This window comes from Mauremys mutica, chromosome 3 (assembly GCF_020497125.1).
Source record: "Mauremys mutica isolate MM-2020 ecotype Southern chromosome 3, ASM2049712v1, whole genome shotgun sequence".
NCBI lineage: Eukaryota > Metazoa > Chordata > Testudines > Geoemydidae > Mauremys > Mauremys mutica.
Window position 1 is genome coordinate 182,909,251 of NC_059074.1, and position 14,619 is coordinate 182,923,869.

Consider the following 14,619-nt stretch of genomic DNA (forward strand, 5'->3'; position numbering starts at 1 on the left):
TTCCCACAGTGCACCGCTTCCAAAGTCGACGCTGGCCCCGTGAATGTGGACTCAGAAATTCGAATTAGTGTATTTAGTATGGATACACAAATTCGACTTCATAAGGTCGAATCCACAAATTCGAACTAAGTTGATTCGAAATAGTCTTGTAGTGTAGACAAGGCCCAAGACAGAGGGAAGGAGAAACACACGGCAGTGGGGGAAGGGAGAGCTGAACTGCCCGGCAATTGATAGCCTGCTGGGCAGCTACCTCACAGGGAACTTAGGGGACCTGTTAGGGGGGCTGCTGGTCCACCCTGGTTCCAAGCCCCTGCCAGCTAGCTCCAATGGGCTGCTTTTTCTGCAAGCAGTGGACAAAGCAGGTGGCTGCCAAACAACGTTATAAGGGAGCATTGCGCAACTTTAAATGAGCATGTTCTCTAATTAATCAGCAACGTAACAATGAAACAACATTAACCGGGATGATGTTAAGTGAGGAGTTACTGAATTTATTAACTCTTACTGTTATGGTCTACTGTTGCCACCCTATTTCCCCTTTTCAGTTAATGATGGCAAAGCAGGGGTTTTTTTATTTTTGAGTGCTGTGCTTGGCAACAAAATACAGCAGCTCAAAACCCTTCATATCACCTCAGGAAGGTGGTGTTATTAAGGCCTTTGTCTACAGTACACATTTTTTTTTACAAAAGTCAGCTTTCGTCAACAAAACAGTGGGGGTGTACAGACTACAATGCTCCTCCCACTGATTTAACTCTCCTGCTACACCAACAAAATAAAACCACCTGAATGAGAGGTATAGAGCTTTTTGCGACAAAGTTTGATCAACGCAGTGTCAGTGTAAATAGTGCGCTTGCTTATGTCACTCTAATTAGCCTCCAGGAGGTGTCCCACAATGCCCATCATGACCACTCTGGTCAGCAGTTTGAAATCGCTGCCCTGAAGTTACACAGCCATGTACCTCTCCCCCATTTAAAGGCCTGGGAATTTTAAAAATTCATCTTCCTGTTTGCTCAGCATGGACAGTTCACACCATATCTTCCCAGCTAACCATGCCAGCTTTCAGTAGTGGATGCGCTTTCACCTGGATCTGCTGAGTCTGTGGAAAGAGGAGGCTGTGCAGTCACAGCTTCACTCAAGCTGTAGGAAATTTGATAGCTACAGGCTCATTGATAGTGAGATGCAAGAAAAGGGGCATAAAAAGGGACACACAGCAGTATTGTGCTAAGATCAAGCAGCTGAGGCAGGTGTACCAGAAGGCAAGGGAGGCCAACCGTTGATCTGGTGCGGTGCCGAAGACATGGTGCTTCCACAAGGAACTGCCTGCCATCTTTGGTGGTGACCCAATCTTGACCACCAAGAGCCCTGTGGACACTTTATGGGGCACTAGAGGTAGCGGCCAGTGGAGTCAACCCCAAGGACAAAGTAGTAGATGAGGAAATTGAGTTGGAGGAAGATGTGGAACACATGACAGGGTCGTTCAGTGTCATGGTGCATCAGGACCTCTTTTTGACTCCGGAGGGGTCTAGCCAGTCCCAGCAGTCCAGCTCTGGTGTACATGAAGCAGGGGATGCAAGCTCTGGTAAGCATGCATTTTGCTTTGATACTGCTTTGTTCCTCCCAGGGGAACTCCCACCCACTATCCCCACTTTGCCTCAGTTTTGGCTACTGCCAGTCCTCATCTAGCCCCCATTCACTGGGACAGACTGCAGTGTATCAGCCACTCATCATAGGCAAGGCGGGTTGGACCTGCTGGCTTTGCCTGCTCGTGGGCTGCCCCTTTGCAACCCCGGTACCTAATAGGCCTCACCAGGCCTGCAGCCTGGGGCTTTCCTAGGCCGGAGCCTCCCCGGATCCCTTGGCCTGTCCCCAGCCCTGCTCCCTCCAGGTACCTATTTAAGCTCCCTGCAGCCAGGCCCTTCTCCCTCTGAATGCAGAGAGAGAGTATGTGTCTGCCCCTGGCTTCCCTGCCTTTATAGGGCCAGCTGAGTCTTTTGGGAGCATGACCATAGTTGAGACTGCCTCCCAATCAGCCCAGCCTAAGGCTCCCAGCCCCAGCCCTCTCCAAGGGCTAGCTTTTAACCCCTTTCAGGCCAGGAGCAGGTAACCACCCCGCAACAGTGCTAATATTCAGAATACTCTCCCTAGGCGTGTGTAGTGTCCCTCTTTGCAAACAACCCTCTGTCCCTTCTTGCCCATTCCCTCTTCCCAACTCTCTCCCCCAGCCAAACTCACCATATTTCAGACTCTCACCAAGCTGTGTGCTAGAAAAGGGACAATGAGAAAGAGGTATGTTTAACTTTTGTGATTCACAGCTGTGAGAGAACTCACATTACTGTCTCTGTTCATTGTATCTTTGACTTCAGCAGATTATCCTTGAGGACCCAATCCTCCACATTGGCGGAGTTCCTCCACCAGATAAGGCAGCGAACCAGGAGAAATAAGGAGGATATGTTTTGCAAACTGCTGCAGTCAACAGATGCATCAGATAGTGAAACAAGAACTTGGAGGGATACAATCAATGAAAGACTCAGGCTGGATAGCCTGGAAAGAAGGGCCAGAGAGAGGTGCTCAAGTCCCCTATTATGCTGCACTCTTAGCACATCCATGCACGACTCCCCCTGCGCCCAATACAGAACTCTGTTCCATGTATTTTAAAGAATCCTTATTGAGGTTGCAGGAACAAACCATCCCGATGTGTAGAAAGAATAGTAAATATGGCAGGCGACCAGCTTGGCTTAACAGTGAAATCCTTGCTGATCTTAAACACAAAAAAGAAGCTTACAAGAAGTGGAACATTAGACAAATGACCAGGGAGGAGTATAAAAATATTGCTCAGGCATGCAGGAGTGAAATCAGTGAAATCACACTTCGAGCTGCAAGAGATGTTAAGAATAACAAGAAGGTTTCTTCAGGTATGTTAGCAACAAGAAGAAGGTAAAGGAAAGTGTGGGCCCCTTACTGAATGAGGGAGGCAACCTAGTGACAGAAGATGTGGTAAAAGCTAATGTACTCAATGCTTTTTTTGCCTCTATCTTCAAAAACAAGGTGAGCTCCCAGACTTCTACACTCGGAAGCACAGCATGGGGAGGAGGTGACCAACCTTCTGTGGAGAAAGAAGTGGTTCAGGACTATTTAGAAAAGCTGGACAAGCACAAGTCCATGAGGCTGGATGCGCTGCATCTGAGGGTGCTAAAGGAGTTGGCGGATGTGATTGCAGAGCCATTGGCCATTATCTTTGAAAACTCATGGCGATCAGAGGAGGTCCCGGATGAGTGGAAAAAGGCTAATGTAGTGCCTATCTTTAAAAAAGTGAAGAAGAAGGATCTGGAGATCTACAGGCCAGTCAGCCTCACCTCAGTCCTAGAAAAATCATAGAGCAGGTCCTCAAGGAATCAATTCTGAAGCACTTAGAGGAGAGGAAAGTGATCAGGAACAGTCAGCATGGATTCACCAAGGGCAATTTATGCCTGACTGATCTAATTGCATTCTATGACGAGATAACTGTCTCTATGGATGAGGGGAAAGCAGTGGACGTGTTATTCCTTGACTTTAGCAAAGCTTTTGATACAGTCTCCCACAGTATTCTTGCCAGAAAGTTAAAGAAGTATGGGCTGGATGAATGGACTATAAAGTGAATAGAAAGCTGGCTAGATCGTCGGGCTCAACAGGTAGTGATCAATGGCTCCATGTCTAGCTGGCAGCCGGTATCAAGCGGAGTACCTGAAGGGTCTGTCTTGGGGCCAGTTTTGTTCAGTATCTTCATTAATGATCTGGAGGACAGCGTGGATTGCACCCTCAGCAAGTTTGCAGATGACACTAAACTGGAAGGAGTGGTAGATACACTGGAGAGTAGAGTTAGGATACAGAGGGACCTAGATAAATTAGAGGATTGGGCCAAAAGAAATCTGATGACGTTCAACAAGGACAAGTGCAGAGTCCTGCACTTAGGATGGAAGAATCCCATGCACTGCTACAGACCAGGCACCGAATGGCTAGGCAGCAGTTCTGCAGAAAAGGACGTAGGGGTTACAGTGGACAAGAAGCTGGATATGAGTCGACAGTGGGCCCTTGTTGCCAAGGAGGCTAACTGCATTTTGGGCTGTATAAGTGGGAGGATTGCTGGCAGATCAAGGGATGTGATCATTCCCCTCTATTCTTCATTGGTGAGACCTCATCTGGAGTACTGTGTCCAGTTTTGGGCCCCAAACTACAAGAAGGATGTGGAAAAATTGGAAAGATTCCAGCGGAGGGCAACAAAAATGATTAAGGAGCTGGAGCGCATGACTTATGAGGAGAGGCTGAGGGAACTGCGATTGTTTAGTCTGCAGAAGACTGCAGAAGAATGAGTGGGGATTTGATAGGTGCTTTCATCTACCTGAAAGGGGGTTCCAAAGAGGATGGATCTAGACCAGGGGTTCTCAGACTGGGGGTCGGGACTCCTCAGGGGGTCACGAGGTTATTACATGGGGCGTCGCAAGCTGTCAGCCTCCACCCCGAACTCCAGTCTGCCTTCAGCATTTATAATGGTGTTAAATATATAAAAAGTATTTTAATTTAGGTGGGGGGTCACACTCAGAGGCTTGCTGTGTGAAAGAGCTCACCAGTACAGAAGTTTGAGAACCGCTGATCTAGACTGTTGTCAGTGGTACCAAATGACAGAACAAGGAGTAATGGTCTCAAGTGGCAGTGGGGGAGGTTTAGGTTGGATATTTTTCACCAGGAGGGTGGTGAAGCACTGGAATGGGTTACCTAGGGAGGAGGTGGAATCTCCTTCCTTAGAGGTTTTTAAGGTCAGGCTTGACAAAGCCCTGGCTCGGATGATTTACTTGGGGATTGGTCCTACTTTGAGCAGGGGGTTGGACTAGATGATTCTAGGCCCTCTTCAAACTCCCCTACCACATTCCTCACATATTCCCAGTCCCTTGCAGTACTCTGTGCACTCCACCCCTAGGGACTGGTTTCACAATGAAAGCTGGAGTTACAAGCAGCTGTGAGAACAATAACCGAGAGACTTTTCCTCATTACCATGTCCCCTGTTTGATAAAATGTTTGTGTATTGTCCTGCTATTAAACTTTCGTTTTTGAAATAAAATGAGTCTTTATTTGTGTCATACACATGTTAGTTGGTGCTGACATTCAAACACAGTGGCTATAGGCACGAATATTTGCTCAGTACAATTAACGCTCAGGAAGTAGGCACTACAGGGGTCATTCAAGGGAGCAAGCTAATATTGCCTGGCTGAATGCATCACATAAAGACACATTACTGGCAATAATTGTCAAAATGCTCCTTCAAAGCCTTCCTAATTCTAATAATCTCCCACTGTGCCCCTCTAATTGCCATGGTATCCGGCTGCTCAAAATCAGCAGACAGCCAATCTACCTCAGCGCTTCATCCCTGGGGAAACCTTTCCCTCTTCACTTCGCAAATGTTATACAGAAAACAGCAGGCTGCTGTGACCATCCGAATATTTTCCTCATTGAGGTCTAACCTGCCAAAAATGCAGGGCTAGTGACCTTATAATCTGCCAAAGGCGTATTCAACGATCATTCAGCACCTGCTGAGCCTGTTGTTGAAGCACTCCTTGCTGCTATCTAGGTTCCTGATGTAAGGCTTTATGAGCCACGGGAGGAAGGCGTATGCAGGGGCAAGGATCACTATGGGCATCTCCACATCCCCAGTTTGAATGTCCTGGTCTGGAAATAAAGTCCCAGCATGCAGCTTTCTATACAGTCCAGTGTTCCTAAAGATGCATACATGCACATTCCCTGACCTCCCTGCATTGATGTCAGTGAAAAGGCCCTGGTGATCCACCAGTGCCTGCAAGACCAGGGAGAAGTAACCCTTCTGGTTTATGTTCTCCATTGCAAGATGGTTTGGGGCCAAAATTGGGTATGTGTTCCATCTGTCACCCAGCCGCAGTCTGGGAATCCCATTGCCTCAATGCCATCTTTTATTTCCTACACATTACCCAGAGTCACAGTCCTTCCTAGCAGAAGGTGATTAATAGCCCTGCACACTTGCATCACCATAGCCCCCACAATGCACTTTCCAACTCCAAACTGATTTGTGACTGACACCAGAGTTGCCAGCTTCCACACAGCAATCACCACTCATTTTTCCACAGTGAAACAGCTCTTGTTCAGGTGTCCTTGCACTGCAGTGCTGGGGAAAGCTCTGCACACAGTTCCAGCATTTGCACATCCAAAAGTTCTACAGCCACTGCTCATCATCCCATACGTGCATCACACTGTGATACCACCATTCAGTGCTTGTTTCCTGAGCCCAGTACTGACAGTCCGTCATGTGTAGCTACTCTCTGAATGCCATAAGCAATCTTGAATTATTTCTTTCAGTGGTACACTGTAGGGCAGGCACTACTGATTCATTTTTTGATTCAGAGCTCATGAAATTCTGCAGGACTAGTCACACTGTGTTCATCATGCTCATCACCAGACTGGTCAGCAGTTCAGAATCCACGCTTTCAGGCAGAGTTGGCGGGCACACAGTTTACATGGGCTGTTAAAAACAGTGCGAAACTAACCAATGGAATGATGGAACAGAAAGAAGTTTATCATGGTACAGTGAGGATGCCCCCATAATGCACCACAATCCATTCCCACAGCTCCTAGAAGCAGAGGGTGATGAGCGGCACAGTGAAATAGTTACCCATGATGCAACACTTTCTCTGTTGATGCAAGAGCAACAACTGCATCGACACAAGGAACATTTTGTGGGCATGCACATCCAATGTAATTAAAGTGGCTTATGATCGTCAATGTAACTTATGTCGACTTAACTCCATAATGTAGACACAGCATAAATCAGCACAAAGAGGCATTTACATCAGCAGGAACCAAATTTAAATAAAGACACTTCCACAGGTAGGTTGATGCAAGGCAGCTTCCATCCACCTAACCCTGCAGTGTAGACCAGGCCTATACCTAAGGTATGTGGATAGTGGCATTAGCTTCTTTCTAGAATCTATTCTCTCTTTCATAATCAAGACTCTTATAATTTAAAAAAAAATGGAACACAACATTAATTTTCAAAACTTTCTCCAAATTGTTTATTTTTAATTAAGCTACTGAGAAGTCAAGAAAAGCTTATCTGGAGCAAGTCATTCAAGCAGAGAGAACACGGAGAAGGGATTCTATTGAAGTCCCATCCTTATATTGAAATAACAGAAAAGTTTTAATTCAGGAAAGTAGTGATATATTTTGAATCTGAACCTCAAAGTCATTTGCATGCACGTTAGCTTAGATATAGGGTATAGGATGTAGTAGATACACCTGCTTCCATGTCAAAGCATTTTCTGTGTCTGACACAAGCTCTGTGTGTACTCAAGACTGTTCAGTTGTTTTGAAGAGTACTTAATGACATGTTCAACCCCACTGTGATGATTGTCTGATCAAGGACTACACTTGATAAGTGGAAGAGAGATTATTCATCATCATCATCATGAGAGTACTGGTGTCACTTGACTTCATCATACATTATCCCAAGACCATTATTTCTCCTTTCAAGATTAGATCTAGGATGTGATTTGTCAGGGAGAATAAAAATTATCTACCTCATAACCTGAATTATCCATTTTTAAGGATGTTTGAGCCTTATGGTTGTCACACAAGAACCCTCAGAGGATGTTCAGGGTCAGATCCTCAGCCCCATCTGGCTGCTCCAGTGATTCAAAACTACCCTAACAGCAGTTAAGCAACAGTCTGAGGAATCTGCTCTACTGGAGAATCTTTAGGTGGTGAAAGCTGCCACAGTGGCTCCTACGCTATCCTTCTCCAAGCAAAGCACCCCTACATGTCAGTGATCCCTGCTCCCAGAAGAACCCCTTTGGGGCCATGGGCAACCAATGTAAGTTACAGGAGCCCTGTGGCTATTCTAACTTGTGTAGGGGATCTGGTCAAAAATGGACCAGCCTCACGATCCAGGACTTGTAAAGATGAATTAAAGATAAGTCAGCTTTGTCCTTCCCACCCAAGCTCCCTGGTCTTGCACAACACATGGCTCAGTTGGCCCATAAGCTCTGGCCCTAAGATCTAATTTTTTGAGAGCTTATGGTTATAAAATTGGTCTATAAAATCATAATAAAAGTCTGATGTTGATCTAATAAAAGATACACTACATTTTATACTAACTTGTATAAAGTTTGCTTTGCAGGGTGTGTTGGAGGCCCTCCTTCATTTGTGCTTCAAAAAATAATTTCCTCCTATCTATATGTCCCTGAAGCTGACAACCATCGTTTTGATTGTTTTGATATAAAGATTAGCTTCTATCTAAAAGAATCATGATGATATGCCTTTCTTCTTACATTTGAAATTGTCTACGCTATGAAATTATGTTGACCTAACTTACAGCCATCACAGTTATTGAATCACTTGTGTGTGTGCACATTTGGGTCCTTGTGTCAGCAGTGTGTGTCCACACCAGGAGCACTTGTATTGATTGTATTGTCAGTGTGGGGCATTGTGAGATGACTTCTGAAGACCAATAACAGTCAATGTAAGAAACACAGTATCTACACTGATGCTCAGGAAGGCGGTGTTACTAAATGGACATAGAGAGACACTTATATTGGCAGGAGCCAAATTTAAGTACAAGACTTCTGAGTTCTAATCCTAGTTCTGATGCTGGCTTTTGTGACCTTGAGCAAATTACTTAATCTGACTGTGCCTCAATTCAAGTTCCTTTAAGGGATCCTGTGTCTTCTAAGAGAAACTTACACTTGCTCTTCATTGTACAAGAACAGGTAGCTATGAATGGTACTGTGCAAGGGAAAATTACTGATTTGTAATTATAGTTAAGTTTTCAAGATATTGTTGACTTTATAAACTATTTCACTATGGAAATGCCCCTGAATACTTTAGGAAGAGCAACTTCAGAGAACGATTCAAATCCCTTTCCTTTAAAAAAGCAGATTTTTAATTACCATGAAAGATAACTAAAATGATCAGTTACTCTATGGCACTGCGGTGATGAAAAGTACAGAAAATAATTCCAGACACAGGGTAATTTTTTTTCAAAAATGCCTAAGTGACTTAAGTTCCTAAGTCCCATTGGGACCCTTAGGTCCTCTCTAAGTCACTTTTGAAAATGATACTTAATTGCCAACGTCAATAGGCACTTTGAACTTTTTACCCTCAGATGTAATTGTCTGTGATTCCAGTCTTACAGTGACTGGCAGTTTTATTTGATCTTTTTTCATGTTAAATAAGTTTTTGTTTTTAGGAAAAAAAATTAAATTGAGATATTCAGAGCTAACATGTGCCCCCTCTTTCACACTGGAAACTAGAATGGATCTCTTGCAATATATAATAACAATAACAAAAAAAAATAAAAGGATTCTTCAGGACAGTATGTTTAAATCTGGATTCAAATACTTGGTTGATGAAACACTCCTCAAAGGCCAGCATGAAGTCATGTAATTTGAATGTTGTTTGCACAGCATTCTTCAAATTTTGCCCATCCTGTTGTGAAAAGAACCATAAGATACAATTGTGTATCTGCGTGTTGAGACAGACTGAGAGGAAAACAAATAACTGAGCCCACACTCTTACATTTTTCCATACTCTTTCATAGACTTCATCTACTGGTACATAAATAATTAACAGAATATTACTGTACAGATAAGTCTCTGGGGTGGATTCAGAATATATTTTGAGACAAGGAAAGCAGATTGATTAATTGTATAAATAAAGGAAGACTTGCTAATTCATCAATAGAACAGTAACATGTACTTTAATGGGGATATCTAGGGCCCTGATTCAGCAATGTGTTTAACCACATAAATAATCTTACTGGGTGCTAGAACAAGTTTTATATTCAGTTGTATTCAGAAAATACAAGCAACATGATTTACTAGAAGAGATGCAAATCTGCTATCTGTAAGCATAGGAAGTAATGAACTGTGCTGGTCAAGCCTGCATAAATTGAGGAAAAGATGGCAGTGAATGTAATTTGCTTATCTGGAGCATCTTGTCTCATTTGTCTACTTTTGGCACCCTCTTTTGGTCCATTATACACCCTCCCTACCCCTTTGCTTCCTTGGTTTGTTTCTTGAGATGCACACCAAATTCTGGGAAGAGAATACATATTTCAGTCCCTTTGCATAAAAAGTGATGATTGGAAAATTTCAATGAAAAACTAAAACATTCTCAATTTTTTTTGCATTCTCCCTGCCCTCTCCCATTTTTTAACAAGCTGTATGTTTTGCAATGATATTTTGTCATTGTTTATGTGATTTCACCCCAAGCTATACTTTAGCACCTATAGGCCCTGACTCTGCAAACCCTTATACATGTGCTTAACTTTATGCATGACAATAATCCCATTGAAACCAATGGGATTAATCATCTCTGTAAAGCTAAGCATGTGCATAAGATTTGCAGGACTGGGGCCTCAAATCTTGACTTGGGGTAAATAATCAGTTAACAAGAGGGGCAGAGATGTTAATGGGAACTGCATGATATCTCTTATTTATTGTAAAAAGAAGTGATGAAGTGGGCTATAGCCCACGAAAGCTTATACTCAAATAAATGTGTTAGTCTCTAAGGTGCCACAAGTACTCCTGTTCTTTTTGCGGATACAGACTAACATGGCTGCTACTCTGAAACCTTATTTATTGTATTTCTTCTGCTATATTTTTTAGGCACTAACTATGTTCTGTTCTTCCATTCCAGTTCTGCATTGCATCCAATATGTAATAAATCTGATGTCATGCAAGACGCTGATGAGCAGCCTGCGGACAGGGTGCACAGAAGATCTGTAGTTGAGGATTACTTTCCCAACAACTACATGGATTTTGACTCACTAGAAAATGAATTTGACTTTGACTACGGCTTATGTAATGAAGTAGTACATGTTGCTTGCTCTCCTAAGCCTGATGCCTTCAATCCTTGTGAAGATATCATGGGATACAATATCCTCAGAGTCCTGATATGGTTTATCAACATTCTAGCTATCACTGGGAACATCATTGTGTTGGTTATTTTAATAAGCAGTCAATATAAACTCACTGTCCCTCGGTTTCTAATGTGCAATCTTGCATTTGCAGATCTATGTATAGGCATCTATCTGTTGTTGATTGCATCTGTAGATATACAGACCAAAAGCCAGTATTACAACTATGCCATAGACTGGCAAACTGGTGCGGGATGCAGTGCTGCAGGGTTTTTCACTGTGTTTGCGAGCGAACTTTCAGTTTACACACTGACTGTGATCACTCTGGAAAGATGGCATACAATCACCTATGCCATGCAACTGGACCGCAAGGTTCGATTTCGGCATGCCATGGTTATTATGATTTTTGGTTGGATGTTTGCCTTCACTGTGGCCCTTCTTCCCATATTTGGAGTCAGCAGTTACATGAAAGTCAGCATTTGCTTGCCCATGGATATAGAAACACCCCTTTCCCAGGCTTATATCATATTTCTTTTAGTACTGAATGTTCTTGCATTTATGATCATCTGTGCCTGTTACATCTGCATCTACTTTACAGTGAGAAACCCTAATGTTATCGCTTCAAACAGTGACACCAAAATTGCCAAGCGCATGGCTATACTGATCTTCACCGATTTTCTGTGCATGGCACCAATATCTTTTTTTGCAATATCAGCATCACTCAAGCTTCCTCTCATCACTGTGTCCAAATCCAAGATCCTCCTGGTTTTGTTCTACCCTATCAATTCATGTGCTAATCCTTTCTTGTATGCAATTTTCACAAAGACCTTCCGAAGAGATTTCTTCATTTTACTGAGCAAGTTTGGTTGCTGCGAAATGCAAGCCCAAATTTATAGAACAGAGACTTCCTCATCTGTCCATAATTCCCATATGAGAAATGGCCATTGTACTCCAGCTTCTAAAACCAGTGATGGAACTATTTATTCATTAGTTCCTCTGAATCACTTGAACTGAAATATTTGTGTGGATTTATGTATATGGCAGCATGGTTGATTTTAACTGTGAATTTGTAAAATGATTTTAACATAACATGTAAAGTTATATTTTCAATGGAGAAACATTTTTATTTTCTGCTGTACATTTTATTTTTATGAACAGCCAGCAAAAGTGACATCATATCTTCAGTTTTTGAAGGACAACCAACAAAACTTCAATTAACACTTCTTTGAAGAATTTCTCAAGAATTACATAAACTCTGGAGAATGTATTCTCTCCCCACACTTTTCTAAAGTTGTCATAGGCTATGTAATGCATTGTGTTTGAGAATTCAGTGTTGACTATCAATGGCTGAAAGAAAAAAATACAGAATTAAAATGTTTTGCTGTAAAACATACTAGAGATCTTGTTAAGGGTACAATAAATTGACAAAATAGTAATATATACTACACATTCAGCTGACAAGAGCTAAAGTGCAAGATTATTTCACTTACCCCCGCACAATGGTATCGGAAGAGGAGATTTTGGTCCACATTGTTTTTGTTTCCATCACCAAAGCAGGGGGCTACAAGACACCTTCAAGTCAGTACTGGTCCATTTCTGACCCAAATCCATATGGTGGGAAGAGTCCTAGTGTGTACATAAAAGTCCACTAGCAAATGGTTGATACACTTTTCGTTAGTGAGCTGAATGTAGTTGCAGAAGTACCTCTCATTTCAAAACAACATTGGTTGAATCTGGTGATTAAGAGTATTTGTGACTTTGTACCACCAGATTCTGACATGTGAATGAACAAACACCTTGATCCTGCAAGTCCCTGTGGGCACCTGTAGCAAGCTGCATTGAACTTGGAGGGAAGAGCACAGGCTGCAGGAGGACAGAGTTTGGAGGAGGCAACAGCCAATCTGTATGCACGTGATTTGAATGCAAGCTGCAATTGCAGCATCACTGTACATACTTCTCTTAATAAAGAGCCAATTTCGTTTTAGAAACATGGAGTCCTCTCATGTTATTATTCAGCACTTGGTACATGAAACAGTGCTCAAGAGTGAATGCAAGATGGTTGCTCTCCAGCACAAGTTCAGTGAGAAGCTAAGGGTACAAGCTAAGTTAAACACTAGAACCTACATTTTCAAAAGTGATTAGTTCTTTTAGGTGTCTTCATTTTTGACTGCCCAATTTAAGAAACCTTAAAAGGACATGATTTTCAGAAAGTGCTGGGTATCTGCCATCTGAAAATCAGGCCCTTTAAGGTGTCTTGAGACACCCAGAATCACAGATCCCTTTTGAAAATTTTCTCAGCAGTAAGTCTGTTATCTTCCACACTGAGCTGTAGTTAGTCTCAAGTCCACTGTGCACTTGGTTCCTTACTCACAAGTGTGAAATGTCAATAAGGGAGACTGGACATGTTGGGAGACCTACACTTAGGTGCAATCCTCATCTTGTTAATGAGATGGTTAATTCTACATTTCTTCTTAAACTTTACCCCTGCTACTTGGCAAGAGTAATTTAGCAACCACACATCAGTGTTCTCATTAATGTAAGAGCAAGTTCCCCTCATGCACCAAGTCCTGCTTTATAACTGCAAAACTTTGTACCTGTGTAGTACAGCTTCAACACCTTAGTCTTTCTGAGATTATAACTTGCCCAGAGTTCATAGAATTTAAGGCCAGAAGGGATCACCCCAGATTATCTATAGAATCATAGACTATCAGGGCTGGAAGGAACCTCAGGAGGTCATCTAGTCCAACCCCCTGCTCAAAGCAGGACCAATTCCCAACTAAATCATCCCAGCCAGGGCTTTGTCAAGCCTGACCTTAAAAACCTCTAAGGAAGGAGATTCCACCACCTCCCTAAATAACCCATTCCAGTGCTTTACCACCCTCCTAGTGAAAAAGTTTTTCCTAATATCCAACCTAAACCTCCCCCACTGCAACTTGAGATCATTACTCCTTGTTCTGTCATCTGGTACCACTGAGAACAGTCTGGATCCATCCTCTTTGGAACCCCCCTCATTCTTCTCTTCCGCAGACTAAAGAATCCCAGTTCCCTCAGCCTCTCCTCATAAGTCATGTGCTCCAGCCCCCTAATCATTTGTGTTGCCCTCCGCTGAACTCTTTCCAATTTTTCCACATCCTTCTTGTAGTGTGCGGCCCAAAACTGGACACAGTACTCCACATGAGGCCTCACCATCTAATCGGACTTCCTGTATTTCACAGGCCACCGACACCACCCAGTACCCACACACTAAATCTCACAACCAAAATTAGACAAAAGACGACAAGACACCAAGCTATTATTTGCCACAGAGAGAGAGAATCAAGGGACCAAGGTACATCAGTGCCTAAGGCCCCTGCAATGGCAGCAAAATGATTAAGTGAGCTATACCCAGATAATCCTGGCAAGTGACTTGCACTCTATGCAGCAGAGGAAGATGAAAATCACTACCAATCTGTCCTGGAGGAAAATTCCTTCATTACCCCACATATGGTTATCACTTAGATCCTGAGCATGTGAGCAAAAACCAGCCAGCCAAGGACATGAGAGAGAGAGAATGCTCAGTGCCACTCAGAGCCCTGACCCACACTGTCTAGTGTTCCATCTCCAGCCATGGAAAAGTGTTTCTCTGCTTTATTATTCTGTTTAATAGCAGAGACAAAGATTTGAATATTTTAGAAAACCTATTAATTTGATCTTCATAAAACAATCTATTT

At 42.9% G+C, this 14,619-nt stretch overlaps 1 protein-coding gene across 2 annotated transcripts in view; it reads left to right on the plus strand.

Moving 5' to 3' along the window:
* FSHR (follicle stimulating hormone receptor) overlaps positions 1-12,874 on the plus strand; it is a 185,067-nt gene extending 172,193 nt beyond the window's left edge. For both annotated transcript variants that reach the window (XM_045011604.1, XM_045011605.1), the window contains one exon: positions 10,690-12,874. In XM_045011604.1, coding sequence (XP_044867539.1) covers positions 10,690-11,923 — 1,234 coding nt within the window. In that variant the 3' untranslated portion in view covers positions 11,924-12,874. The remainder of the gene's footprint in view (positions 1-10,689) is intronic.
* Positions 12,875-14,619: the final 1,745 nt, after the last annotated feature.